General features: G+C 37.5%; 1 protein-coding gene across 1 annotated transcript in view; it reads right to left on the reverse strand.

Annotated features, from left to right (window-relative positions):
• The window catches only part of ALG13 (ALG13 UDP-N-acetylglucosaminyltransferase subunit), a 76,459-nt gene that overhangs the window by 15,325 nt on the left and 36,433 nt on the right, over positions 1-24,701 (reverse strand). The window contains 13 exon segments of the mRNA XM_060182654.1: positions 3,379-3,544; positions 6,135-6,206; positions 12,542-12,597; positions 12,711-12,743; positions 14,078-14,198; positions 16,031-16,187; positions 16,496-16,609; positions 17,285-17,531; positions 18,658-18,785; positions 19,436-19,536; positions 20,275-20,339; positions 23,466-23,574; positions 24,207-24,282. Coding sequence (XP_060038637.1) covers positions 3,379-3,544; positions 6,135-6,206; positions 12,542-12,597; positions 12,711-12,743; positions 14,078-14,198; positions 16,031-16,187; positions 16,496-16,609; positions 17,285-17,531; positions 18,658-18,785; positions 19,436-19,536; positions 20,275-20,339; positions 23,466-23,574; positions 24,207-24,282 — 1,445 coding nt within the window.

Consider the following 24,701-nt stretch of genomic DNA (forward strand, 5'->3'; position numbering starts at 1 on the left):
CAGGCACATCCCAAGGCACCATTTTGGAAGATGCATCACATCCTACACAACAAAAACCTAGCTCTAAATAGCAACAGCATCATGTGTGGGCTTGAAAAGAGAAGCAATATCAACTATGGGGCGAGGGAGACAAAATATTACAACTAAAATCATGGTGGATACACAGAAAGTCCTGGGAGTAGAGTCATGTAGCACTCCATAGAGCACACATCCTACCATGTGCAAGAACCTGGGTACAAGCCTTTAGTCTTCACCTGCAGAGAAGAAGCTTCTCAAACACAGTGAAGCATTACTGTAGGTTTTTTTTCTTCCTGTCTCCCCTCCCTCTCATCTATATTAAAAAAGAAAAAAAAAGGAATGGAGGGAGGGAAGGAACGAGAGAAAAATGACTGCTGAGAACAGTGAATTTGTCACATAGGCACTAAGCTGCAGAAATAAATCTGGTGAAAAAAAGGGAGATGAATAAGGGGGAAAAGTCTACAGAAATGGAAATCAGTAAAATGATTTAGAAAACACACTGTGAGGAATTTTCAAGAAATTAAAAGTCCTGAGCATAGAGAAACAATGTTAAAGGTAATGTAGTAAACTGTCCCAACCCCTGTGGAAAATGATTTGCAGATCCATCAAAACATTAGAATTGGGACTACACTATGAACCAGCAATTCCTCTACTGGGAATATATCCAATGGAAACAGACACATAAATGAACAGATTTAAGTACACTTATGTTCACAGCAGCACAGTTTATAATAGCCCAAACCTGAAAGCAACCCAGATGTCCAAGGACAGAAGAATTGCTAAAAAAAAAAAAAAAAAAAAAAAAAGGTGTGGTATAGGGCAGGGGAGATAGTATTCAAAGAAGCTTGCTTGTCTGAGGCTCTGAAGTTCCAGGTTCAATTTCCCTGCACTACCATAAACCAAAGCTGAGCAGTACTCTGGCTTAACAGGTGCGTGCGGGAACACACACACACACACACACATTCTCTCTCTCTCTCTCTCTACTATTCAGCTGTTAAAACTGATAAATTCCTATGCCCAATTTAGGATAGAAGTTCAAGTTATAATATCTACTGAGATAACTAAAAAAATAAAGGTCAAATAGCAGATGATCTCACTCATAGGTAAACTTAAAAAACAAGGAGAGAGGGTTGAGCAAAGGACTTTCATGCCTGAGGCTTTGAACTCCCAGGTTCAATGCCTAGCACAATAAGCCAGAAATGGACAGTGCTCTGGTTAAAGAAGAAGAGAGCAGTCTATAGAGAACTCTCAGAAGGCAAGAAATAGACCTACCTACCCTGTGACCTGACAATTTTTCACCTGAGGATATATCCTAAAGAATCAAACACACTATCCACTCAACTCTTCATCCACTCAATTATCATTAAATAGTTGCTTTGCATTCTTATATTGACTATTATAGACAATACTATAATGAAACTATCTTTTCAGAGTAGTATTTTTCAGATAAGATATCTAAGACTGGAGTTGCTAGATTGTATGGTTTAGATCTATTTTTTTGTATTTTGAGAAATTTCTAAATTGATTTCCAGAGGTTGAAACAATTTACATTCCCATCAACATACTACTTAATAATTGGTATTATTTTATCAATATTTTACTTGATTCTGAAATAGCTGTTTAATGCTTTTGCTTAGTGGGCACATTTCTGACATGCTTTTACAGTCAATAGGAGTTTATCAGCTTAAAAAATCTTTGTATAGCATTTCATCCCTTTCATTCATTTTTTAATATTTATTTTTCCTTTTGTTGCCCTTGTTTTTTATTGTTGCTGTAGTTATTATTGTTGTCATCGTTGTTGGGTAGGACAGAGAGAAATGGAGAGAGGAGGGGGAAGACAGAGAGAGGGAGAGATAGAGACACCTGCAGACCTGCTTCACCGCTTGTGAAGCGACTCACCTGCGGGTGGGGAGCAGGGATCCCTATGCAGGTCCTTGCACTTCGCGCCACCTGAGCTTAACCCACTGGACTACCACCTGACACACCCTTTCTTTTATTTTTATGGGAAATCATTATGTGATTAAGTATAGGAAATGTTTTCTAACTTTCTACAGCTATCTCTTATTTTTTTCACATAGTATTAAAAATAATTGCTTTCAAGCAAGGCAGTGGGAGACCCGTTGAGTGCAAATGCTCAAGGAGCCTTGTTCAAGTCCCAGTTGCAGAGTGGAAGTTTCATAAGCTGTGAAGTAGTGCTTCAGATGTTTCTCTTCCCCTCTTTCTGTCTATATCCCCCTTTACTCTGTTTCTCTGTCCTACTGAAAAGAAAAAAAATGGGGTGGTCGTGGAGCATGGGCACTAGGGGTGGTGGTCATTGTATAGGTACTGAGCTCCAGAGCTAACTCTGGTAGCAATAAATTTTTTTTCCAGGACCTCCTTTTTCCAATCTGATCAATTGTGACTCTAGTCCCAGAAGTTTCCATTTTCAATGAGGAATAGTAACCTATAAAAGGAGACCTGTAGGATATATTTTATCTGGTGCCCAAGATTTTCAATTAATTTACTATATAACTATGCACATACTACTAAAGAGGTCAAATGACTTCCTTATCTTAGCTGCTATTTCCACACTGGAATCTCCAATTGGCAGTGAAATCTTATTTGTTCTGAGGGGTTATTCTCACGTACATCAGACAACATTGCCTGTGCTTATGTTGTCTTCCTTCCACACAGACACTGATAGTATGTAGATCTTGTGATTGATAGCTTATTCCTACCTTCTTAAATTAGAATTTCCTGGAGATATCTTGTCACCTAGTTTTAAGTATTTTCTTTGAGTTTTGATTTTGTTCTTTCTTCTTTTTATTTGGGGTATTAAATTGAAAAAGACTGCTTATTACTGTTATCATTCCGCAATCATAAGAATTATAGATTATATTAACTCATTAATATTCCAAAAGACTCAATAATTTGTACAAAATTAGATTTGTTGTAAAAGCATGACTCTAATGTAGATCTTAAATTTTAGAATTCATATTTATGACACTCAGATAAAGATGATTCACTATATATATACATATAACTAAATTAAAGTTGATGAATGAGCATTTACACATTAATTTTTGTATACTGAAGCTGAAAAGTTTGAAAAATGAGTACCAGCCCTTTAGATATAAAATGGGGTAAATATTTTACTACAAAAATATACCAAGCCAGATTTACAGAATAAAGACTGACTCAGCTATCATGGATTGCTCAACTTAGATTATAATTCAGTAGGTAAGTCCAGTTTGATACTATAAAATATAATAATACTCCTACTTAAACACTAACATTGTTATATATGTATGTTCATGGAAGGAAAAAAAAGAAAGAAAAAAGGAAATCAAGCTTCTAAAGTAGCAACCATTAATAACCTACCTGGCCTGCCTTGTATAGGTGAAGATACAAATAGAGGCTGTATAGCATTCGATGAAGAAACTGAAGTGGTACTACTAGGTTGATTAGCTGCTGCACAGTTAGATAAGTCTGGAGCTGGAACTTTATTGGCACAGGAAGCTGCAATTGCTGCAGAATTTACCATCCCCTGCAAGTGTGGAAGAAAGTTTAGAACTCTTAAGTTTGGTTTTTAAGACACCATTAGTCTCATTCTAAAATTTCAGGATATAGTCATGTTGACAATTAGTATTTAAGAAATCATTCTTTACGTAAGAGAAGGTTGGGTTATTTCCTTTAAAAGACCTCAGTTGGGTCCAGGTGGTGGTGTACCTGGTTAAGCACTCACATTACAGTGCACAAGGATCTAGGTTCAAGACCCTGGACTACAACTGTAGGGGGAAAGCTTCAATAGTGAAGCAGGGCTGCAGGTGTTTCTATCTCCACTTATCTCAATTTGTCTCTATCCAATAATAAAATAAAACTAAAAAAGATGTCAGACTACTTAGGTTTAATTTATTTCTTCGCAAAAGGTGTAATATATTGATATGATTTAAAAGTCAAGTATGAAAACGTTTCCTTTCAACTTCTGCCTTACATCTATCTGCCTGTTCCCTTCTTCTCAAATAGAGCCTGATTTTACTGCATATCATTCTAGAGTTTTATTTATATAATTTTTTGCTTCCAGGGTTACTGCTGGGGCTGGGAGCCTGTACTACGAATTCACTGCTCCTGGAGGTCATTTTTCCCTGTTTGTTGATACTATTATTGTTTTTATTGCTATTGTTGTTGGATAGGACAGAGAGAATAAAGGAAATCAAGAGAGGACAGGAAGACAGAGGGGGAGAGAAATATGGACACCTGCAGACCTGCTTCACTGCCTGTGAAGCGACTCCCTTGCAGGTGGGGAGCTGGGGGCTCGAACTGGGTTCCTTATTCCGGTCCTTGCACTTTGGGCCACATGCGCTTAACTTGCTGTGCTACCGTCCAGTCCCCTCCAGAGATTTAAATTTTTAAAAATTTCTTTATTGGGGAACTAATGTTTTACATTCGACAGTAAATACAATAGTTTGTATATGCATAAAGAGATTTAAATTTATATGCATAATAATCTCATCACACAATCGGTTTTTAACAGAAAATATTTTTTCTTAACTTCATGAGACTGCAGCTTACTTTTTAAAAAATATTTATTCCCTTTTGTTGTCCTTGTTTTTTTATTGTTGTAGTTATTTACTGATGTCATCGCTGTTGGATAGGACAGAGAGAAACGGAGAAAGGAGCAGAAGGCAGAGAGAAAAAGAGACACCTGTGGAGCTGCCTGTGAAGTGACTCCCCTGCAAGTGGGGAGCCAGGGGCTTGAACCCGGATTCTTATCTGGGTCCTTGTGCTTTGTGCCACCTGCGCTAAACCTGTTGCGCTATCGTCCGACTCCCTGCAACTTGTCTAATTAGGCCATAGCCACTTTTGAAAAAAGATTATTTTACCGTGATACTCAATACAGCCTCTGCAGAAAGATGTTCTGTGAATGGTAACAAACCTCTTGAACAGTGTCCTCACTGGCAGCTTACATTTACTTAACACCCATTATAGTATAGCTGCTACCTATTACTGTGGTTCCCAGAAACTGTATTCAAAATTAATAGTGGTCTCCATTTTCATCAGCTCTTATTTGCTTGACCTCTTGGCAATAACTGACACTTAGTTGTTCCTTGCAAGATTCTCTTTATAGGGATTCTATAATGATAAACTCTCCAGTTTTTCCTCCTTTCCTTGATATTCCTTCCCTATCATTTGTTTCTAAAATTTGGTGATTGGGCATCGGGAGGTAGCGCAGCGGGTTAAGCGCACATGCAGCAAAGTGCAAGGACCAGCGTAGGATTCTGGTTCAAGCCCCAGCCTACAGGGGAGTTGCTTCACAAGTGGTGAAGCAGGTCTGCAAGTGTCTATCTTTCTTCCTCCACCACCCCACCCCATCTTACCCCCCTCCATTTCTCTCTGTCTTATTCAACAATGACAACATCAATAACTACAACAATAAAACAAGGGCAACAAAAAGTGAACAAATAAATTAAAAAAAATTTTTTTGGTGATCAACAGGTTCTGTATAGATGTATCATTCTCAATCTCTTCTTTTTTCCAGGATGACTACTCAAACCTATAGTCATAGTTACCTTTCTGATGCCAAATTCTTATGTCACAGGAAAGTTTCACATTTACGTTTTTTTTTTAATTATCTTTATTTTTTTGTTGGATAGACACTCAGAAATCAAGGAGGGAGAGAGACAGAGAGACACCTGCAGCATTGCTTCCACACTCACAAAGCTTTTCCCCCAACAAGTGGAGACCAGTAGATTCAAAGCTGGGTCTTTGTGCATTTTAACATGTGCACTCAACCAGGTGCACTGCCTCATTTAAGTTTCAGTAAATAAAATGCTTGATGCATTAACTATCCTACTATATAATTGCTTCAAAACGGTCTACTACTAATCCAACACCAATACACAGAACAGTTTCTCAGGGGAATTTCTATAATGAATATAATAGTCATCCTATCAGTCACAAAGTAAATAGCATTTAAGAATGTATGCAGTTTCTTTGAGCTATGATGAAGTGCACGTGCATGTGTACACACACACACACACACACACACACACACACACACACACACACACACACACACACACATTCCTCTATTCAAACCATTGCAATTGACTGCTGGATAATATTATGAAGATTACCTTCTGGGAGTAGTTATATGAGGTAACTGTATCCTGAGCAGAGACAGAACATGGTCTTCTGTCCTGAAGAGACTTTAATGAACACAGAAACATAGTTAAATAAAAGGAAATCAAAGATCAATCAATAAAAGATCTTGTTGCAACATGCCCTAAAGTGGTCTATCTTGAATTAACTCAAGGTAGTAAGTTATTAATAGTCTAAAAGATGCCATTTTGGTATGATTGCTCTATTTCCTATCTATAGAGATCTGTATCACATATATCTCTATTCCCAAGACAAATAGTTAAATGCAAATGAAGACTGTAATCTGGGAAAAGAAAGTGAATTTTTTTACTTTAAAAGTTTAAAAATCTGGGAGTCAGGTGGTAGCGCAGTGGGTTAAGCTCAGGTGGCACAAAGTGCAAGGACCGGCTTAAGGATCCCTCTTTGAGCCCCTGGCTCCCCACTTGCAGGGGCGTTGCCCAACAAGCAGTGAAGAAGGTCTGCAGGTGTCTATCTTTCTCTCCACCTCTGTCTTCCCCTCCTTTCTCCATTTCTCTCTGTCCTAACGAACAACAATGACATCAATAACAATAATAACTACAACAATAAAAAACAAGGGCAGCAAAAAGGGGAATAAATAAATTTTAAAAAGTTTAAAAATCTATAGAACATACACTTCATACAATACTATTTTGACATTGAAAAAATGAAATTGCCTTATGGGATTAAGAAAAAAAAAGGGATGAAACTTGGCATGGTTATGCTAAGTGAAAACAAGAAGTGATAGAAATATGGAGTAGTTTTGTTCATATATGGAACACATAATTAAAATAAGTGAATTTGCAAAAATAAAAACACTAATGACCCAGTGATAAGGTCTTGGGCTCTCAAGCAGAAGGTTCCCAGTTCACTTCCTGGCATCACATGAGCCAGAGTAGTATTCTGGTTCCTTCTCTTTCTCTCACTAATAAAATGTTTAAGTAAACTAACTTTTAAACCCAGTAAAAACTACAGTAGTTTCAAAAATAACTATAAGAAATTATTACAGAAGGTGAAAGACTGGTACACCCAAAACTAAGTCACAATTAAAATAAGTATAGAAAAAAGACATGCAAATGAAGATATGCTATGTTGATTATAAGAGTTAACATTAAAAATGACCATAATATATAAAGTACTACACAGATTAAGTGTAATCACTATCAAAATTTCAATAATATTTTAAAGAAACAGAACAGTACTGAAATTTGTTTGAAACAAGAAGAGATTAGTAATATTATGCTCTTGGATTGCAAACTATACTACAGTGCTCAAAATAGTGTGGTATTAGAATCAAGGAGACACACAGATCAACAAACTAGCATCAAGAGTCCTGATATAATTGATCACATACAGACAGTTAATTTAGGGCAAAGAAACCAGACATAAAATAGAGAAAAGTAAGAATCTTCAATAAAGTTGTGTTGGGATAAGACAGTAGCCATATGTAAAAGAATAAACTGGATCACTGTATCTCACCATGCACAAAAGTGAACTCAGATTAGAATTTTGCCCACTAAAACCAAAACCAAAAAATACATTGATATAATTGTAGACAAAATGATTTACTCCAAGGATGTCCTCAACTCCAATGGCAAGGGAAATTATAAGAATAAGCAGATGGAATTACATAAACTAAAAGTATCTGCATGATCAAAAAAATATTAATAAAACTAAGACACTACCTAGTGAATAGAAGATAATCACATAATATAATGAGAAAATTTGGGAAATGAGATAAACAGCTGGCTAACAGGTATGTGAAAAATGTTCACTATCACTTAACATGGAAATACAAATCAAAATATTTGAGCTTTTATCAAAGAAATGGCATAAATCCAAAAAGCCTAAAACAAGTGGTTGTGAGAGTGTGGAGTAAATGAATCCTGCATGCTCTTGCATGGAAATATAAACTGGTTCAAAAACAGTATAAAGGTTGTTCTGATAAAAAAGCACTAACATATTAGCCAGCAATTCCACTCCTGTGTATCTGCTACACACACACACACACACACACACACACACACACACACACACACACCCTGAAAAGATAAATGCACACCTATGTTACATTGCAGAGGTACTTACAATGACCAGGATAAAGAATTAACATAAGTGTCCAATGACAAGTAAGTGAATTAAGTTGTGTTAATATTTCCCTAATAAGTAATCTTAAAAAAAGGAACAGAGGGGAGTCGGGCGATAACGCAGCGGGTTAAGTGCAGGTGGCGCAAACCACAAGGACTAGTCTAAGGATCCCGGTTAGAGCCCCAGGCACCCCACCTGCAAGGGAGTCGCTTTATAAGCAGTAAAGCAGGTCTGAAGGTGTCTTTCTCTCCCCCTCTATCTTCTCCTCCTTTCTCCATTTCTCTCTGTTCTGTCCAACAACGACATCAATAACCACAATAAAAACACAACAAGGACAACAAAAGGGAATAAATAAAATCTTAAAAAAAAAAAAAGGGAATAGAGATAGATCAAGATGGCTGAATGTGGTGACAACTGCCTCAAAAAAATAAAAGGTGGTATATATACAGGATACTACTCAGCTATTAGGAAAAATGAAATCTTGCCCTCAATAACAAAATGGATGTATCTAGAGGAAATATGTTAAGTGAAACAATTTTTAAAAACGGATACATAATAAATTATCACATTTATATGTTGGATACAGAAAAACAAATAAATGCCAAACTGAAACATGTTTTTACTTAGACTACAGAACGGAATTCAACAAAAGAAGGGGTAGGAATGGTTGCAAAGGTAAAGGGGATATAATGAACCTTAGAGGAATGTTATGATACCTTGGTGGGTGTGGTATGAACATACATTAGGAATAAGTATGAAATAATAACCTTAAAACATAACGCCTTGTAAACCAATGTTACCTAAATTTGGTAGTGGTGGTGGGGGAGGAGACACTGGCTCAAAAGGTCCAGTGTGAATGCTAAACAACTATACAGAAAATATTTAGTTGAGAGATGGGAATGGAATTACATAAGAAAATATACTCGATTTTCTCACAAAGCTCTGTACCTAAAGAATTTTAAGTGCTGTAGGGGTCTTCTCCCTTCGGAATGCTGTCAAAAATACTTAGAATCTTGCTATACATTTCATGACTAGAGAGGTAGGAGTAGAACACATCATGAAAACTATTGAGGATATATGCTAAAAAAGAACATGTGACAAGTAGAATTAAAGGGACAGAAAGAACGCATTGATATTTGTCATCGCTAATGGTGAAATTTTAATTGAGTTTCAAGAGATGGTTAAAAAATCATGTGACATGGAAATATCAATAGTGGTGTCAGGACAAAAGATTTTTCTTAAAGGCTTTGTAAAAGCTTGCAATCAAAGAGAAAGAGCTAACAAAGATTTACAGCGAATGTATGTAGTATATCTATGAATTTTCAATATGTAGGTCAAGTGGAGGTGCACTTGGTTGAGTGCACACATTAGCATGTTTAAGACCCTGGGTTCAAGCTTCCTTTTCACACTCGCAGGGGTAAGATTCATAAGTATTGAACCATTGCTGCAAGTGTCTGTCTTCCTATCCATATCCTCCTCCCCTCTCAATTTCTCTATCCTATCAAAATAAAAAATATTTGTAAATGTGGCTATTGGAAAATAAAAAGAACAACAATCAAACAGAAGCAATATAGGTAGACAAAAGTAATCTCACAGCATAAGAAAATATGAGCTGAACTAAAACCAACCAGAGCTGGGTGATGGTACACCTGGTTGAGTGCACATGATATCATGCTCAAAGACCCAGGTCCAAGACCCCAGCCTCCATCTGCATGGGGAAACTTCACAAGCAGTGAAGTAGGTTTGTAGGTATCAGTCTTTCACTCTATCTCCTCTCAATTTCTCTGTCCTATCAAGTATAAGAGAAAAATAAAACTAAGGGGCCACATAATGGCACACCTGGTTAAGTGCACAAACTACAGTTCACAGGGACTCAGATTCATACACCTGGTGCGCACATGTAGGGGAGGAAAAGCATCAAGTGGCGAAGCAGGCCTGTAGGTGTCTATTTCTCTCTTTCTCATTGTCCCCACTCAATTTCTCTCAATCTCTATCCAATAATAAAATTTTTTAAAAAATTAAAAAAAAAAATATACAATTGCGATCAAACAACTCTTGGATGGACTGATTTTCTATGAATAAGAAGTGAAATTAAGGGTCAAATTAGGAAGCATGCCCTGCCATGGCATGCATATAGCCCAGATTCTAGTTCTAGCAGTATATGGGAGGAGAATCAAGAGTAGCTCAACTACTGAGGTATCTCACCCTCTTCTCTCTTCCTAGATAAAAAGTTAGCTTGGGAGATGTGAAATCACTTGAGTATAAGACCCTGGTGCAAGGGAGTCAAGCAGTAGTGCAGCGGGCTAAGCGCATATGGTGCAAAGCGCAAGGACCTATGTAAGGATCACGGTTCGAGCCCCCGGCTCCCCACCTGCAGGGGAGTCGCTTCACAGGCGGTGAAGCAGGTCTGCAGGTGTCTGTCCTTCTCTCCTCCTCTGTCTTCCCCTTCTCTCTACATTTCTCTCTGTCCTATCCAACAACGATGACAAAAATAATAACTACAACAAAAAAACAAGGGCAACAAAAGGAAATAAGTAAATACAATTTTTTTTTTAAAAAAAATGACCCTAGTGCAAAAAAAGGTGGGGGCTGAGGAAACTGCCTAGGTGGGAGGGATAAGGATAATCCCTATTTTCAAATATGGCCAAGAAAAACAGAACCCTGGAGTAGCCAAGAGTCTCTCCAGAAAATAGCTCACATGCTTAAACTGGGCACCTTCCTGTCAGCCTGTTATATCAGAATTACTACAAAACTCTTCTCTCCTAATTTTGCCAATTCTGAATAAAAATTTGTACTACATTGGTTCAGTCTCTGGCCCACCACTGAAAAATGGGTGTGTAGTGCATATATTACTTTGTATCTTTGGTTTTAGGTCTGTGGAGCCAAAAGTTACCCTAGCACTTAACATAGTACTACACATACCCAGAAACCTTGAGCTCTGTTTTTATTTTTTGATAGTTGAGAGGGAAGGTGGAGATAGGCAGGGAGTGAGTGAGACAGTGAGAGAATGAGAGAGTGAGTGAGGGAGTGATAGAGAGAGAGCACTGTTTCACCAGTCATGCATGAAGCTTCACTCCTTGCAGGTGGGGACAAGGGGCTTAAACTCCAGTCCTCACAAATGGCATTGTGAGCTTTCTACTGGGTATATTACTGTCCTGCTCCAAGCTGAGTTTAATTTCACTGAATAGGGATTTGAGGTAAAAGGAAGTGTGGGAGAGAATTCAAGCTGAATGTTACATTCCTTAGCTGTGTTACAACATTTCTAACTTTTTTTACTTTTGGCCAAAGAGAAATAAGATGTTTCAATAGAGGATTCTTAAAAGGTGACTTGTGTCTTCTCCAGGTAAAAGTTAAAAGGCCCAGGCACCATTGTCTTTTTGTTTCCTAACTTGGCAATGAAGGATGGAGCCTCCATCAGCCAGAGTCCCAGAGTAGGGCGCCTCCTGTTAACCTCCACTGAGTATATACATAACAAGAAGCACATTTCTGTCATATTGAGATTCGTGGGACATTCTGAGTAATAAACGTATCACAAATATTCTCTTAGAAAATTATCACTACCAATGTTTGAATTTCCTCTTGTATCAATGTATTAGAAATACTTAGAGGGAATTCAGAAAAGGATATAATTTCTGGGTCTAAATTTCTTCATATACAAAATGGAAATGATACCCTTATTACCTCATAGGATTATTTGTGATTTAAATACATTTGTGAAGATCTTTGTATGCTATTTCATAATAATATTGATATTAAAAATAAAGTCCATTATGTGTTTGAATTTGCATGTTTTTCCCCATGTCTATGTGGGTTTTCTCCAGGTATTCTATTTTCTTTTCACATCCCAGATATGTGTGAATTATATGAATTGACAAGTTTAAATTTTCACAATATGAGAAAGAGGGAGAGAGTTTGTGTGTCTCTGTGCAGTATGTGTGTCTGTGTCATATGACAGAAAAGTACTCAATCCAGGGTTGATTCTCACCTTGTATCCTGAACTGCTGGAAAAGGACCTGACCAATCGGTCACGTTGTTGGAAAATAAATGAGTATAAATTATAGTTTTAACAAATGATTCAATGTATTTGAAGTCTTTATTTAGACATTTTGGATATTTTTGTAAGCAAAAATAAAATTGGAGGAACTTAATTTTAAATGAGTTAAATTGGTTTCACTACATTTCACATAACATCACAATTTCCACGAATCTGCCAATAACATTTAGGGAAGATTTAATGTATAACTCTTAGAACAGTCTCCCAATACAGTAGGAACTGTCATTATTTTAAAATACCTACCAAGTTTGCTGTAGATTCAGTTGTGCTATAAACACCTGAAGTTTCATAGTCTGGTTCTAGAGGATACAGTCAAAATAAGGTTAAATATTAAAAAAATGGAAAAAAGAAAAGATAATGTCAAGTTGTATAAGCAATGCTAAATGACCAGTTATATCTTATTCTCACTGACCTGAAGGATAAATATATTCTTCAGGATATCCACCTAGGGGAAAAAAGTGTGTTTATAACAGAGCTTTTTTTTCTTTTTTCTTTTTTTTTTTAAACTCAGGAGAGTAAGGCACATACTTGGCTATTTAAATTTTTATGGATAAGAGCCCTACCCCACTAGGGAAAGAAAGAAACAGACTGGGGATATGGATCAACCTGCCAACTCCCATATCCAGTGGAGAAACTATTATATAATCCAGAACCCACCATCTGCACCCTAAAAAGAATGGCAACAGGCAATTGAGTAACTTTTAAGTGCATACACACAGGTTTTAGAGTCAGGCAACATAAATTAAAATCATCTTTGTAAGCCAAAAAGGACTGCATGATTCCATACATATGAATATACATAATAGTCAAATTCATTAAGATGTAAATTATGGCTGCCAAAGGCTAGCAGGGACAGACAAGAACAGTGATTGCTAATGGAAACAGAATCTGTTTAGTGTAATAAAAATATAAAATTGACTGTGGTGATTGTTATGAAGTTATGACTGTAAATCATTCAGCTGTTTTGTTGGGTTGCATTGGATCGACCTTCTTGTGGTGTATCCCGTGAGTACCCATTCATTGGGGAAACTGACGATCCTTCCTAGCCGACTGAATCCACAAGGATCCCAGTCACTTTCAAAGCCAGCAACAAGCAGCTCCTGACAGCTTTGCTGTTGACTGGCTATGGAAGAAGGGCAAACGCTAGAAGAAGCTGTTTTGTTTAAATGGGTGAACCATACGGTAGTTATATCTCAGAATTGTTATAAAAATTAAATTTGCACCAGCTGTCAATGGTATGACTTTGTTCATGTCATTTATAGATTAAGTAGAGTTTTTCATACAATCATTAAGATCAGCTTTGTAAACCACTGGCTAGTCACACACAAATGGTGACGGTAACTACAAACAATACATTTCTAAGAACAGATGTTTTCTATACTTAAATCTCACCAATCAAAAGTCACAAAACAGTTAAAAGTATGTAATAACAATGCAATGGCCTATCAAAATGGAGACCTGTTCTGAGAAAAAACCCTACAAGCTCTAAGATAATAGTGAACACTTCCAAAATTAGTTACTAGAACAAAGCAAGACACCAAAATGAAGTATGTAGGTCTGGTACACAACCCTGGTACACTAAGGGACTAATTATCTTTAGGCCCAGAGAAATAGCTCACTTGGATAACGTACTGCTTTGCCATGTGTATGAAGCAGATTTGACCCTTCCCCTAAGGCTCTGAAGGGAGCTTCAGAGCTGTGGTTTCTTTTACTCTCTCTTTGCCTCTTTTGTCTGTCTTAAAATATCATCTTTAAAAATTTTAATCCTAACTAACTCACCATTGTCATTCTGGCCATCAACCTCCTCTGAATCCAAAGTCTGTTTGCCTGAACTATGGCCTCGCCTTGCAACACAGTATCTTGAAGTAGTGGGAACCACTGAAGAGAGACCTCCATGATTCTGTATCAAAAGACACAAACACATGCAGTTTCCCCTGTATGATTTAAAAAAGCTAAAAGCATATTTTGAAAGGTGATTACCTTACTGGACCCCACTACAGACTTACTTAATCAGAAACTTTGGAGAACAGGGTAAAATGTGTGTTTCAGGAGTCTGGGGGTAGCATAGTGGGTTAAGCACACGTGGCGTGAAACAAAGAGCCCGGCTCCCCACCTGCAGGAAAGTCACTTCACAAGCATTGAAGCAGGTCTGCAGGTGTCTTATCTTTCGTTCCCCTCTCTGTCTTATCCAACAATGACATCAATAACAACAATAAAACAACAAGTGCAACAAAATGGAATAAATAAAAAAATCTGTTTTAGCAAGACCTGCAGGTAATTATGAAAGGAAATATCTAAATGTACTACAGTATCAAAATAACAATTAATAAAAAATAGTTGTCCAAAAGTCTGCATCCCTATCCCACAGACTTGGTGGGAACAGTATTAAACTATACCTCTTTATAAATCACTACTCAATATGTAAGGGGAAAAACAGACTGAATGTTTCAACTTCTTTTAACTGCTTAGATTTCAGTTCTGATTATATATTCATTTAGTCTAAGTTTCAAAACTATAAACTCATTTAATGCTAATACTGGGTTTAAAATGTTAAGGCATTTCTAAAATAACTTTTTAAAAAATATTTTTATTTATTATTGGATAGAGACAGAGAAATTGAGAGGGGAGGGGTGATAGAGAGGGAAAGAGACAGAGGGACACTTGCAGCCCTGCTTCACCACTCGTGAAACATCTTCCCTGCAAGTGGGGATCAGGGGCTTGAACCTGGGTCCTTGCATGCTGTAATGTGAGCACTTAGCCAGGTGCACCACCACCTAGCCCTAAGATAACTTTTTTCCCCCAAATGCCAAGTTACTTACAACGTTAATCCAGATAGTACAGAATCAATTGGTTTTGTCAGTATCTAAGATATAGATGGAATTAAATGGCACAAATCATGGTGAGGTCAAATATGGTATGGTAAGTCCTATCTGTAGGATTTTCAAAGTAAACCAAGCCCCTAAATTACTTGGTAATCAACATTATCACCATCACCTATAGATATATGTTCAATGATTAGCCCTATGATAACATTCATTAAAATCATCAAACAAGGGAGTCTGGCGGTAGGTAGCGCAGTGGGTTAAGTGCAGGTGGTGGAAAGCGCAAGGCCCACCTGTATAAGGATCCTGGTGTTCCAGCCTCTGGCTCCCCACCCGCAGGGGAGTCGCTTCATAGGTGGTGAAGCAGGTCTGCAGGTGCCTTTCTCTCCCCCTCTGTCTTCCCCTCCTCTCTCCATTTCTCTCTGTCCTATCCAACAACGAATGACAACAATAATAACCACAACAAGGCTACAACAAGGGCAACAAGGGGGGGGGGGGAATGGCCTACAGGAGCAATGGATTCATGGTGCAGGCACTGAGCACCATCTCTTTGCCTCTCTAGTCCTTCACTCTGACTGTCATATTTAATAAAAAGGTAACAAAATGCCCACTAGGAATGGTGGATTCATTGTGCATACACTGAGCCCCAGTGATAACTTAGTTGGAAAAAAATATTAAAAAAACTTAAAAGCACAACTTAAAAAGGGATTTATTTTACAAGAGGAAAGATGGAGACTGAAAAGGTGTTGGTTGGGGAGAGCATTACTCCAGCATATACTGTGCTGGTGACTGAAAACAAGGTCTAATCAATTCAAGTTCAGTTATTTGCTGCTAAACTTCCTCCCTGGCCAACAGGCATATTTATGAGAAAGAGAGAGAGAGAGAAAAAAAAAAAGTCTAGCCTACTTACAGGTAAAGTTGGATATGAAGTTTGATCCCCTTCTTCAACTTCATAATAAGAAATGGTTTGTTCCAAGTCCCTGGGTATTTGTCCATTCTCTGGGGTAAAGCTATACTGACATTCCTTATTCATACAATGCATCTGGCGGTGACTACGCCTAAAGGAACTGTAGTGAAGAAGAATAAAGTGGGGGAAATTATGGTATATGGCAGTAACATGTTTCTAATATCTAAATTACAGATCAAATATTTTGATAATGATGCTTCTGAAAAAAACAGTCTACATACTTATAGCTTGCCATGAACACAAACTTGCCCATTTTCTGATTTTCAGTACTTAAAATTCACTTAATGATCCCCACTTGCAGAGAGAAAGATTCATGAATGGTGAGGCAGTGTTAAAATTGTCTCTCCCTCTATGCCTGCCCTTTCCCTCTCAATTTCTCTAATAAAATGGAAAGAAAAAATTATTTACCGAGATCTATAGGAGAAGTTATCATAGCTCTGGCAGCACCTTTTACCTGGGGCAGGGTAAAAACCAACTTTAGGGGTCACCATGTTGCTCCTATTTATAAATCGAGATGAATCCCTAGGAATAAGGCAAAGATAGAACTAATTACTCAACAATGCTTCAATTAGTCTCCATAATTAAACAGAAGGAACATACCTAAAATTGTCCACATATAGCTTTAGTGACCAAAGTATCATCTTTAGCCCTATTAATGGTATTCAGGCATTTTTTTCCCCAATGGCTCCATTTTTCCTAGACTATAAGAATTCAAGTCTTCGGGGGGTCGGACGGTAGCACAGTGGCTTAAGCACACATGGCGCAAAGCGCAAGGACCAGCATAAGGATCCCGGTTCAAGCCCCTGGCTCCCCACTTGCTGGGGAGTCACTTCAGAGGTAGTGAAGCAGGCCTGCAGGTGTTTATCTTTCTCTCCCCCTCTCTGTCTTATCTTCCTCTCTCCATTTTTCTCTGTAATCACAAGGCTACAACAAGGGCAACAGAAGGGGGGGAAATGGCCTCCAGGAGCAGTGGATTAATGGTGCAGGCACTGATGCCCAGCAAAAACTCTGGAGGCAAAAGAATATATATATAATTCTTCAAATAAGTCAATTTGACAAAATGTAAGCACAACAAGCTCCATATAATATATTCCAATTAGCCATATATTACAGAAGAAATCTAAATTATTAAAATATTTCTAAATTTCATTGTTATTCTTTCCAAAAGTTATTATATATTCTTCTTTTTCTTCTTACCTGGGTCCCCCAAAGCCCCGGCCTTGTCTCTGGGATGAATGTTGAGGATGAAAATGTTCAGTAGTCATAACATTGCCAGTTGTCTGTGAGTAGTGCAATGAAGGATCATGCCCATAGTGCATATTGTGTTGTAGCCTGGGTGGGAGTAGAGGGTCTCCCCTGCTATAAGCCATAGACATATAAACCTCCTTCCCTCTAACTTTTCTGAACATCTTCTTCCGTTGTTTCATGTCCATTTCTGATATAGCTTACAGGAAATAAAACACCAAATAAGTTCCATACAAAGCAAAAGATCAAGTGACAGCTTTCACCAAAATATCCATACTATTTTTCATAGAAAAAAAGCTAACATGGAGGCAATTTTTACATTTTAAGGATGTACTAGAAGGTGGGGGCAGATAGATTAATGGTTATGCAAACAGACTGTCATGCCTGAAGATCCAAATTCCAAGTTCAATCTCCCACACCACCATAAACTAGAGTTAAGCAATGCTGTGGTAAAAATTAAATAAATAAATACATAAACAGAATGTACTATATCTTCCATTTGCAAGGACAAAAACAATCATCCATTACTTTCTGTACTGATGGTTATTTCTATATTAGTTTTAGTATAGGCAGCTTTGGTGATCAAAAGACTGTTTTTTTTTTTTTTTTCTGAGTCTGACATCTGATATGCAGGTGGACCCAAGTTATTGACTGGGGAGATGATGTCATGGCTGGAAAAAGGACCAGGAAGCTGGATTAGGGAAGAGAGAACCCTGGGTCCATACTCCCAGAGGGATAAAGAATAGGAAAGCTATCAGGAGATGGTATATGCAGTTCTGGTGGTGGGAATTGTGTGGAGTTGTACCCCTCTTAGTCTATGGATTTTTGTCAGTGTTTCCTTTTTATAAATAAAAGACTGTTAATATTATAAGAAATTATGCTGTCCTGCTTCTCTCGTGTTTCCCAGGGTCTTTGAGAATTTTTTTTTTTGCCCTCGAATTTTCAAAGTCTAACATCTGCTTGTTTAAATTCATTCACACAAAGTCCACAAAATCTATGGTTCTCATCCAAAGCCCCCCTCCCACCACACTACCTTATTCACTTACATGCTTGGAATAAATCTGGTAATGTCTGGAGAGATTTTTTTGCTCCTCATACTGTGAAGGGGGATGCTACTAGTATATTGTATAAAGAGGCTAGGGAAATGCTGCTAAATGATCCTATAATGCACTAGATAGCTCCCTACAACAAAGTATTATTAATCCTGAAATGTCAATAGTCAAAATGTTGAAAACCTCTACCCTGGAATAAAAGAGATTGGACCTTTAAAAGGTACAATGTTTTCGAATAAAAAAGGAAAGATAAAAATGCTTTAGCATACAAACCCATTTCTGGGACATAGCTCATAGGTATTTTCTGGTAACCTCTTCCTTTCCGACTGGACAAAGCATTCCAGGCAGGAACGGGTGTCACTTGGGTAATTGGCTTTAAGTTTGCCAGTGGAACAGCATGCCTTAAAGTTAAAGATACCACTATGAAGTTATTACAATTCAGACTTAATACTGACTAAATACATTAACTCATCCTTCTTGCTTCACTTCCAAGTGTATTCTTTTTAAATCCATTAATGAGTTTCTTTATTGAGGTTTCCTTTTAAGGTTGGAAATCTTAAGAATACTTTAGACATTTCATAGTTGTCTCTAATGTAAACACTTTGACACTAGAATTCTCTCGCTCTTAATAGTGCTAATAATTTGGTGTACATCTATAATTTGGGAAAATTCACATAAATATATACTGGAATTTCAAACTTCAGTATATATTTTTTTACAATCTGAGATAAGCCATCTTAGATAAATTTTTTGTTCTTTTACTAGCATGTTGGAAATTTTAGACCATGCTTTTATTTAGCTATAGAGAGAGCAACTGAAAGGGGGGAGATAAAGAGGGAAAGGGACAGAGAAATACCTGCATCTCTGCTTCACCACTTGTGAAGCTTTCCTCTGTAGGACCGGACCAGGGGCTTGAACCTGGGTCCTCACACTGTAATGTGTGTTTAACCAGGTACACCACCCACTAACCTCCCTGGAAATTCTACATTTAATACTACAAAAAATGTCATCAGGAGCCAAAAAAAACCTTAGTAATTAAAACTATTCATACTTTTCTGCTAGTTCTTCAATGAAGACGGTTACTGAATTGTTCTCATTTCCAACTTCCTGAATATGAGCATTATAAAATTTTCCACCTGATTCCAAGCGAACCTAAAAGAGAAGAGATGATAAATCTATCTATTCTCATGTTTACTGGTAGATCAGTTTTTTGTCAAAGAAAGATGGAAGTCAGGGAGCTGGGAGGTGGCACAGCTGATTGACTGCATATTTTGCAATGTCCTGGGACATGGGTTTAAGACCCCAGTCCCTACCTGCAAGGGGAGCTTCATGAGTGATAAAGCCGGTCTGCAGGCATCTCTGTCTCTTTTACTCTGTTCCCCCTTCCTTCTCAATATCTGGTTGTATTAATCAAATAAGTAATTTAAAATAAATTTTAAAAAGAATGAAAGCTGGAGATCAGCATCTATTTACTAAAGAGTTGATCATCGGGGGCCAGGTGGTGGCTCACCCAGTAAACATTATGATGTATAAGCTCCAAAAACCCCATGTGCAGAGGGTACAGTTCAATGAATGGTGGAGTAGCTACAGATAGATCCCTTCCCTACTGTGTCTCTCCCTCTTCTGTTCAAGAGAGAGAGAGAGAACACAGTAGACCAAGGTCATAGTGATACTGGGTGGCGAAAAAAAATTCAACAATGTTTGCCTGTCTGATTCAATGGAGGTTGTAGACAGAAAAGTCTTAACATCTAATCTTAAAAGTTTGTCACTAGCATTTAACATAAATGTTAAGAGACATTTTTCTAGGATTCTGTAAATACTTTGTATTGAACTCATTAATAACTAAAACCAATTTCTTATTAGAAAAAATTATGTAAAGAAGATACTGACCTGACACTTGTCTCCCAAAAAGTATTGTCTCCCAGCATACTCCATAAAATCAGATTTTTGAAGTTCTATTAAAAGAAAATGGAGGGTTAAGCTCAACTGAACTGATTTCTTTCATGTTTTACATCATTTAATTCTCTTATTCACCCCATTGTGACTGTTAACTATTTCACTCTAAGCCAAAGTCTGGCAAAAAAAAAATTGCTAGATCAATCTATCTCATTGAATAGGTTAGTTTTGTGATCTCCTATTATGTTGTTTGCATAAAGGAATATTTGCTTTAGTGTCATTTGAAGGATCAAAGAAGACTATTGATCAAATCTAACCTTCTCTATGGCCAAATAAAAGTTACTTTCCAGAACAGTTTTGCACTATTAAAATACAATTAGCTAGAAAATGAGGAAATAGTATAAGAGGTAGTAAAAAAAAAACAAAACAAAACAGTAATCTAGGTAGTTAAATGTACCTAGGTGCACAAAGGTTCTAAGAAGTTAACTATAGGGAGTCAGGTGGTAGCATAGAGGGTACTGGTGGCGCACAGCATAAGGACCACCTTAAGGATCCCAGTTAGATATACCTAAAAGCAAAAGTACACAATAGTCTACAGTGAGTACCCCACAACTCTTCATCTGCACTAATCCAGCCTTTAGGTCCATGACTGGTCAACAATTTGTTTGTATTTGTATGTTAACTCTTTTTTCAGCCACCAGGTTCCAGATGCCAGCATGATGCTGACCAGACTTCCCTGGACAGATGACCCCACCAATGTGTCCTGGAGCTACTTCCCCAGAGCCCCACCCTACTAGGGAAAGTGAGGTAGGATAGGAGTATGGATCGACCAGTCAATGCCCATGTTCAGCGGGGAAGCAATTACAGAAGCCAGACATTCCACCTTCTGTATCCCACAATGACCTTGAGTCCATACTCCCAGAGGGATAAATAGGAAAGATATCAAGGGAGGGGACAGGATACGGAGATCTGGTGGTGGGAATTGTGTGGAGTTGTACCCTATGGTACAACTATCCTATTTATCCACAATTATCCTATGGTTTTGTTACTGTCTCCTTTTTTAAATAAAAAAATGTGCATAAAAAAAGGATCCCGGGGAGTCAGGCGGTAGCGCAGTGGGTTAAGTGCATGGCACAAAGCGCAAGGACTGGTGTGAGGATTCCGGTTAGAGCCCCTGGCTCCCCACCTGCAGGGGAGTCGCTTCACAAGTGGTGAAGCAGGTCTGCAGGTGTCTTTCTTTCTATCCCCCCTCTCCACTTCTCTCTGTCCCATCCAACAACGACATCAACAATAATAACTACAACAACAATAAAAAAGGGCAACAAAAAGGAAATAAATAAATATTAAAAAATCTTTAAAAAAAAAAAAAGGATCCCGGTAGGAGCCCCTGGCTCCTCATTTGTAAGGGAGTCACTTCACAGGCGGTGAAGAAAGTCTGCAGGTGTCTTTCTCTCACCTTCTCTCCATTTCTCTGTCCTATCCAACAATGACAACATCAATAAAAACAACAATAATAAATACAACAATAAAACAAGGGCAACAAAAGGGAATAAATATTTTTTTAAAAAAAGAAGTTGACTATAAAGCAGTAAGGATCAGGACTCGGGTGGTAGTGCAGAGGGTTAAGCACATGTGGCTTAAAGCGGAAGGACAGGCATAAGGATACCAGTTTGAGTCCCCTCAAGCTCCTGCCCCCACCTGCAGGGGAGTCCCTTCACAGGCGGTAAAGCAGGTCTGCAGGTGTCTATCTTTCTCTCCTCCTCTGTCTTTCCCTCCATTTCTCTCTGTCTTATCCAACAACGAGATCAATAACAACAATAATAACTATAACAAGAAAACAACAAGTGCAACAAAAGGGAATAAATAAATAAATATTTACTTTAAAAGGCAGTAAGGACCATTCTGAAGGCAAATTTTAAGACTTGGACTGATCAATTTAGTTATAAAATACACATCCCCTATCAGAAGGGTTCTCATACTTTATCTGCAAAGAGGGAGATAGTAATGTTTTAAATTGTGTAGGTTATCTCTAATATGCAGGTGGACCCAGGTTATTGTCTGGGGATATGGTGTGATACTTGGGAAAAGGATTAGAAAGCTGGATGGGAGCCTTGGAATATAGCTAAAATAGACCTAGTTTTTTTTTTTTTTTTTCCAAAACGGAGACCGCAAATCTTCATCTGCAATATTCTTGCCACTAGGCTCATGATTAGTCAACAATTTGTTCTGTTTTATATCTTAACTCTTTTTCAGCCACCAGGTTCCAAATGTTACCATGATGCCAACCTGACTTTCCTGGGCAGACAACCCCACCATGCATCCTGGAGCCCTGCCTTCCCAGGCCCCACCCCACTAGGAAAAGAGAAATAGGCTGGGCGTATGGATCGTCATGCTAATGCCCATGATCAGTGGGGAAGCAATTACAGAAGCCAGACCTTCCACCTTCTGCACCCCATAATGATTCTGGGTCCATACTCCCAGAGAGATAAAGAATAGGGAAGCTATCAAGGGAGGGGATTGGATATGGAGCTCAGTGGTGAGCACTGTGTGGAAATGTATCCCTTGTATCCTATCATCTTGTCAATATTTCTATTTTATAAATAAAAATTAAAAAAATAAATATCTTTTCAATGCTAAAGAATTTTGTAGGCCATACAGATTCTTTGATGACTATTCAATTCTGTCAAAAAATTTATGGACAATAAAACTTTAATTTTGCCCAGTTTTCTGCATAATAGTAATTGCTCTTTTACTTTTCTCTAACATTTAAGTATATAAAAACTAATCTTAGCTCACCTGTCATACCAAAATATGTGGCAGATCTAACTTGATTATCAGGCTACAGTTTGGCACTACCTGACTTATTCATTTATCAATGAGTACTAATGCTTAAAGTGTAATATGAACTAATTTCCAGTAATTAAAATGTGCTGGTACCATTCATTAGGTAAAGACTGTCTCCACATAGTATTTGCAAAGTTAAAGTTCCCAGATAAAATACCAAATTCTAAAAGATCCATCTCCACTTCTATATCTATCTCTTTCTTGGGACTTACATAGAATAAGTTAAAAACATACTAGACTGGACGACTTTTTTTTTTTAATACATTGAAAATTTCTCTAATAATTTACAAGATGATTCTCTCAAATCTGTTAGGATTCAAAAGTATCAGGTTGATATTTACCTTTTCTACTGTCCAACCAAACATCAAATTCTACATTCCGATAGATTTCTGGATCCAAGGCTTTGAGCACCTTATAGGGGAAGAGCATCTTTGATGGACTTCCTGGAGACTAAAATAAAAATAATCACACAACTAACTTACCATCCTTTTATAGGTTTTCCTTGTGAAAATAAGATTCTTTCTCCATTTTCATAAAAAAACGCATAATGCTACTTACTACTTATTTATTAAAATAATATAATTAATTGTACTACATATTAAAAAACAGGTAACTGAAAATAGCAAAATGGAAGGCAGAGACAGTTAAGTTTATTAGAGTACGGAACTTGCATGCCTAAGGACTCAAAAGCTATAAGTTCATTCTCAGATACCATCACATGACAGCAATCCGCAATGCTCATCTTTCTTTCATCCTCATTACAAATAAGTAAATGCAATTTTCAAAACTAGCAAAATAAGAATTATCTAAAAGGTGTTAGGTAGCTAAGTGAAAGCAGTCAGGGATCTGATTACAAACTAATTATCTATTGGTTTACTCGGAAAACATTCTATATTCCATAGAAATAAAAATTCAGAGAACAGTAAGCACACATTAGAATTTTTAGAGTAAGACACTCATAGAGAATAACATTAACAACTCCTACCTCATTCCATATAACTAGAAGGAACAACAGACTTTAAACAATTTCACCAACAGTGCTGCAAGATTATGAAAATTCTTTGCCCTAGAAAACCTCAAACCTTTGCTTCTTCTGTTCCTTGACTGCACCCTGCTGGTATATTTTCAACAGGGCAGATGGCACCCCACTCTTCAGTCCTAATTGAAAAGATTTAGAACAAAGAGCTTTATGTAAATATAATAACTAAGAAAAGTTTTAAGCCTAAGAACTATACTACCACCTCCTGGTAAAGTGGTTCAGTTTTGAAACTGAGGCATATTCTTCATCTCAACATTTATGCTTCTTTCATATACATATGTGCTATATTTAACAGATTACTTTTGACCATTCATCTATCTTATGAGGACAAACTCTTAGAGAATGGTTTCTGTGATCTCTGCCTCTTTCTGTTCATATCTCTGTATGATTTTCCTTTCCTTAATATTGCTTATAACCAACAGACAAGATGTAGGCATAACTGGAGTACACAACAATATTGTCTGGCCTTTCATGCTGATTACAAGAAAATAAGCAATCATCTTTGCTAACCCTATATGGCAATAAGTTCAGGGTTACT

Source organism: Erinaceus europaeus, chromosome X, assembly GCF_950295315.1.
Source record: "Erinaceus europaeus chromosome X, mEriEur2.1, whole genome shotgun sequence".
Lineage (NCBI taxonomy): Eukaryota > Metazoa > Chordata > Mammalia > Eulipotyphla > Erinaceidae > Erinaceus > Erinaceus europaeus.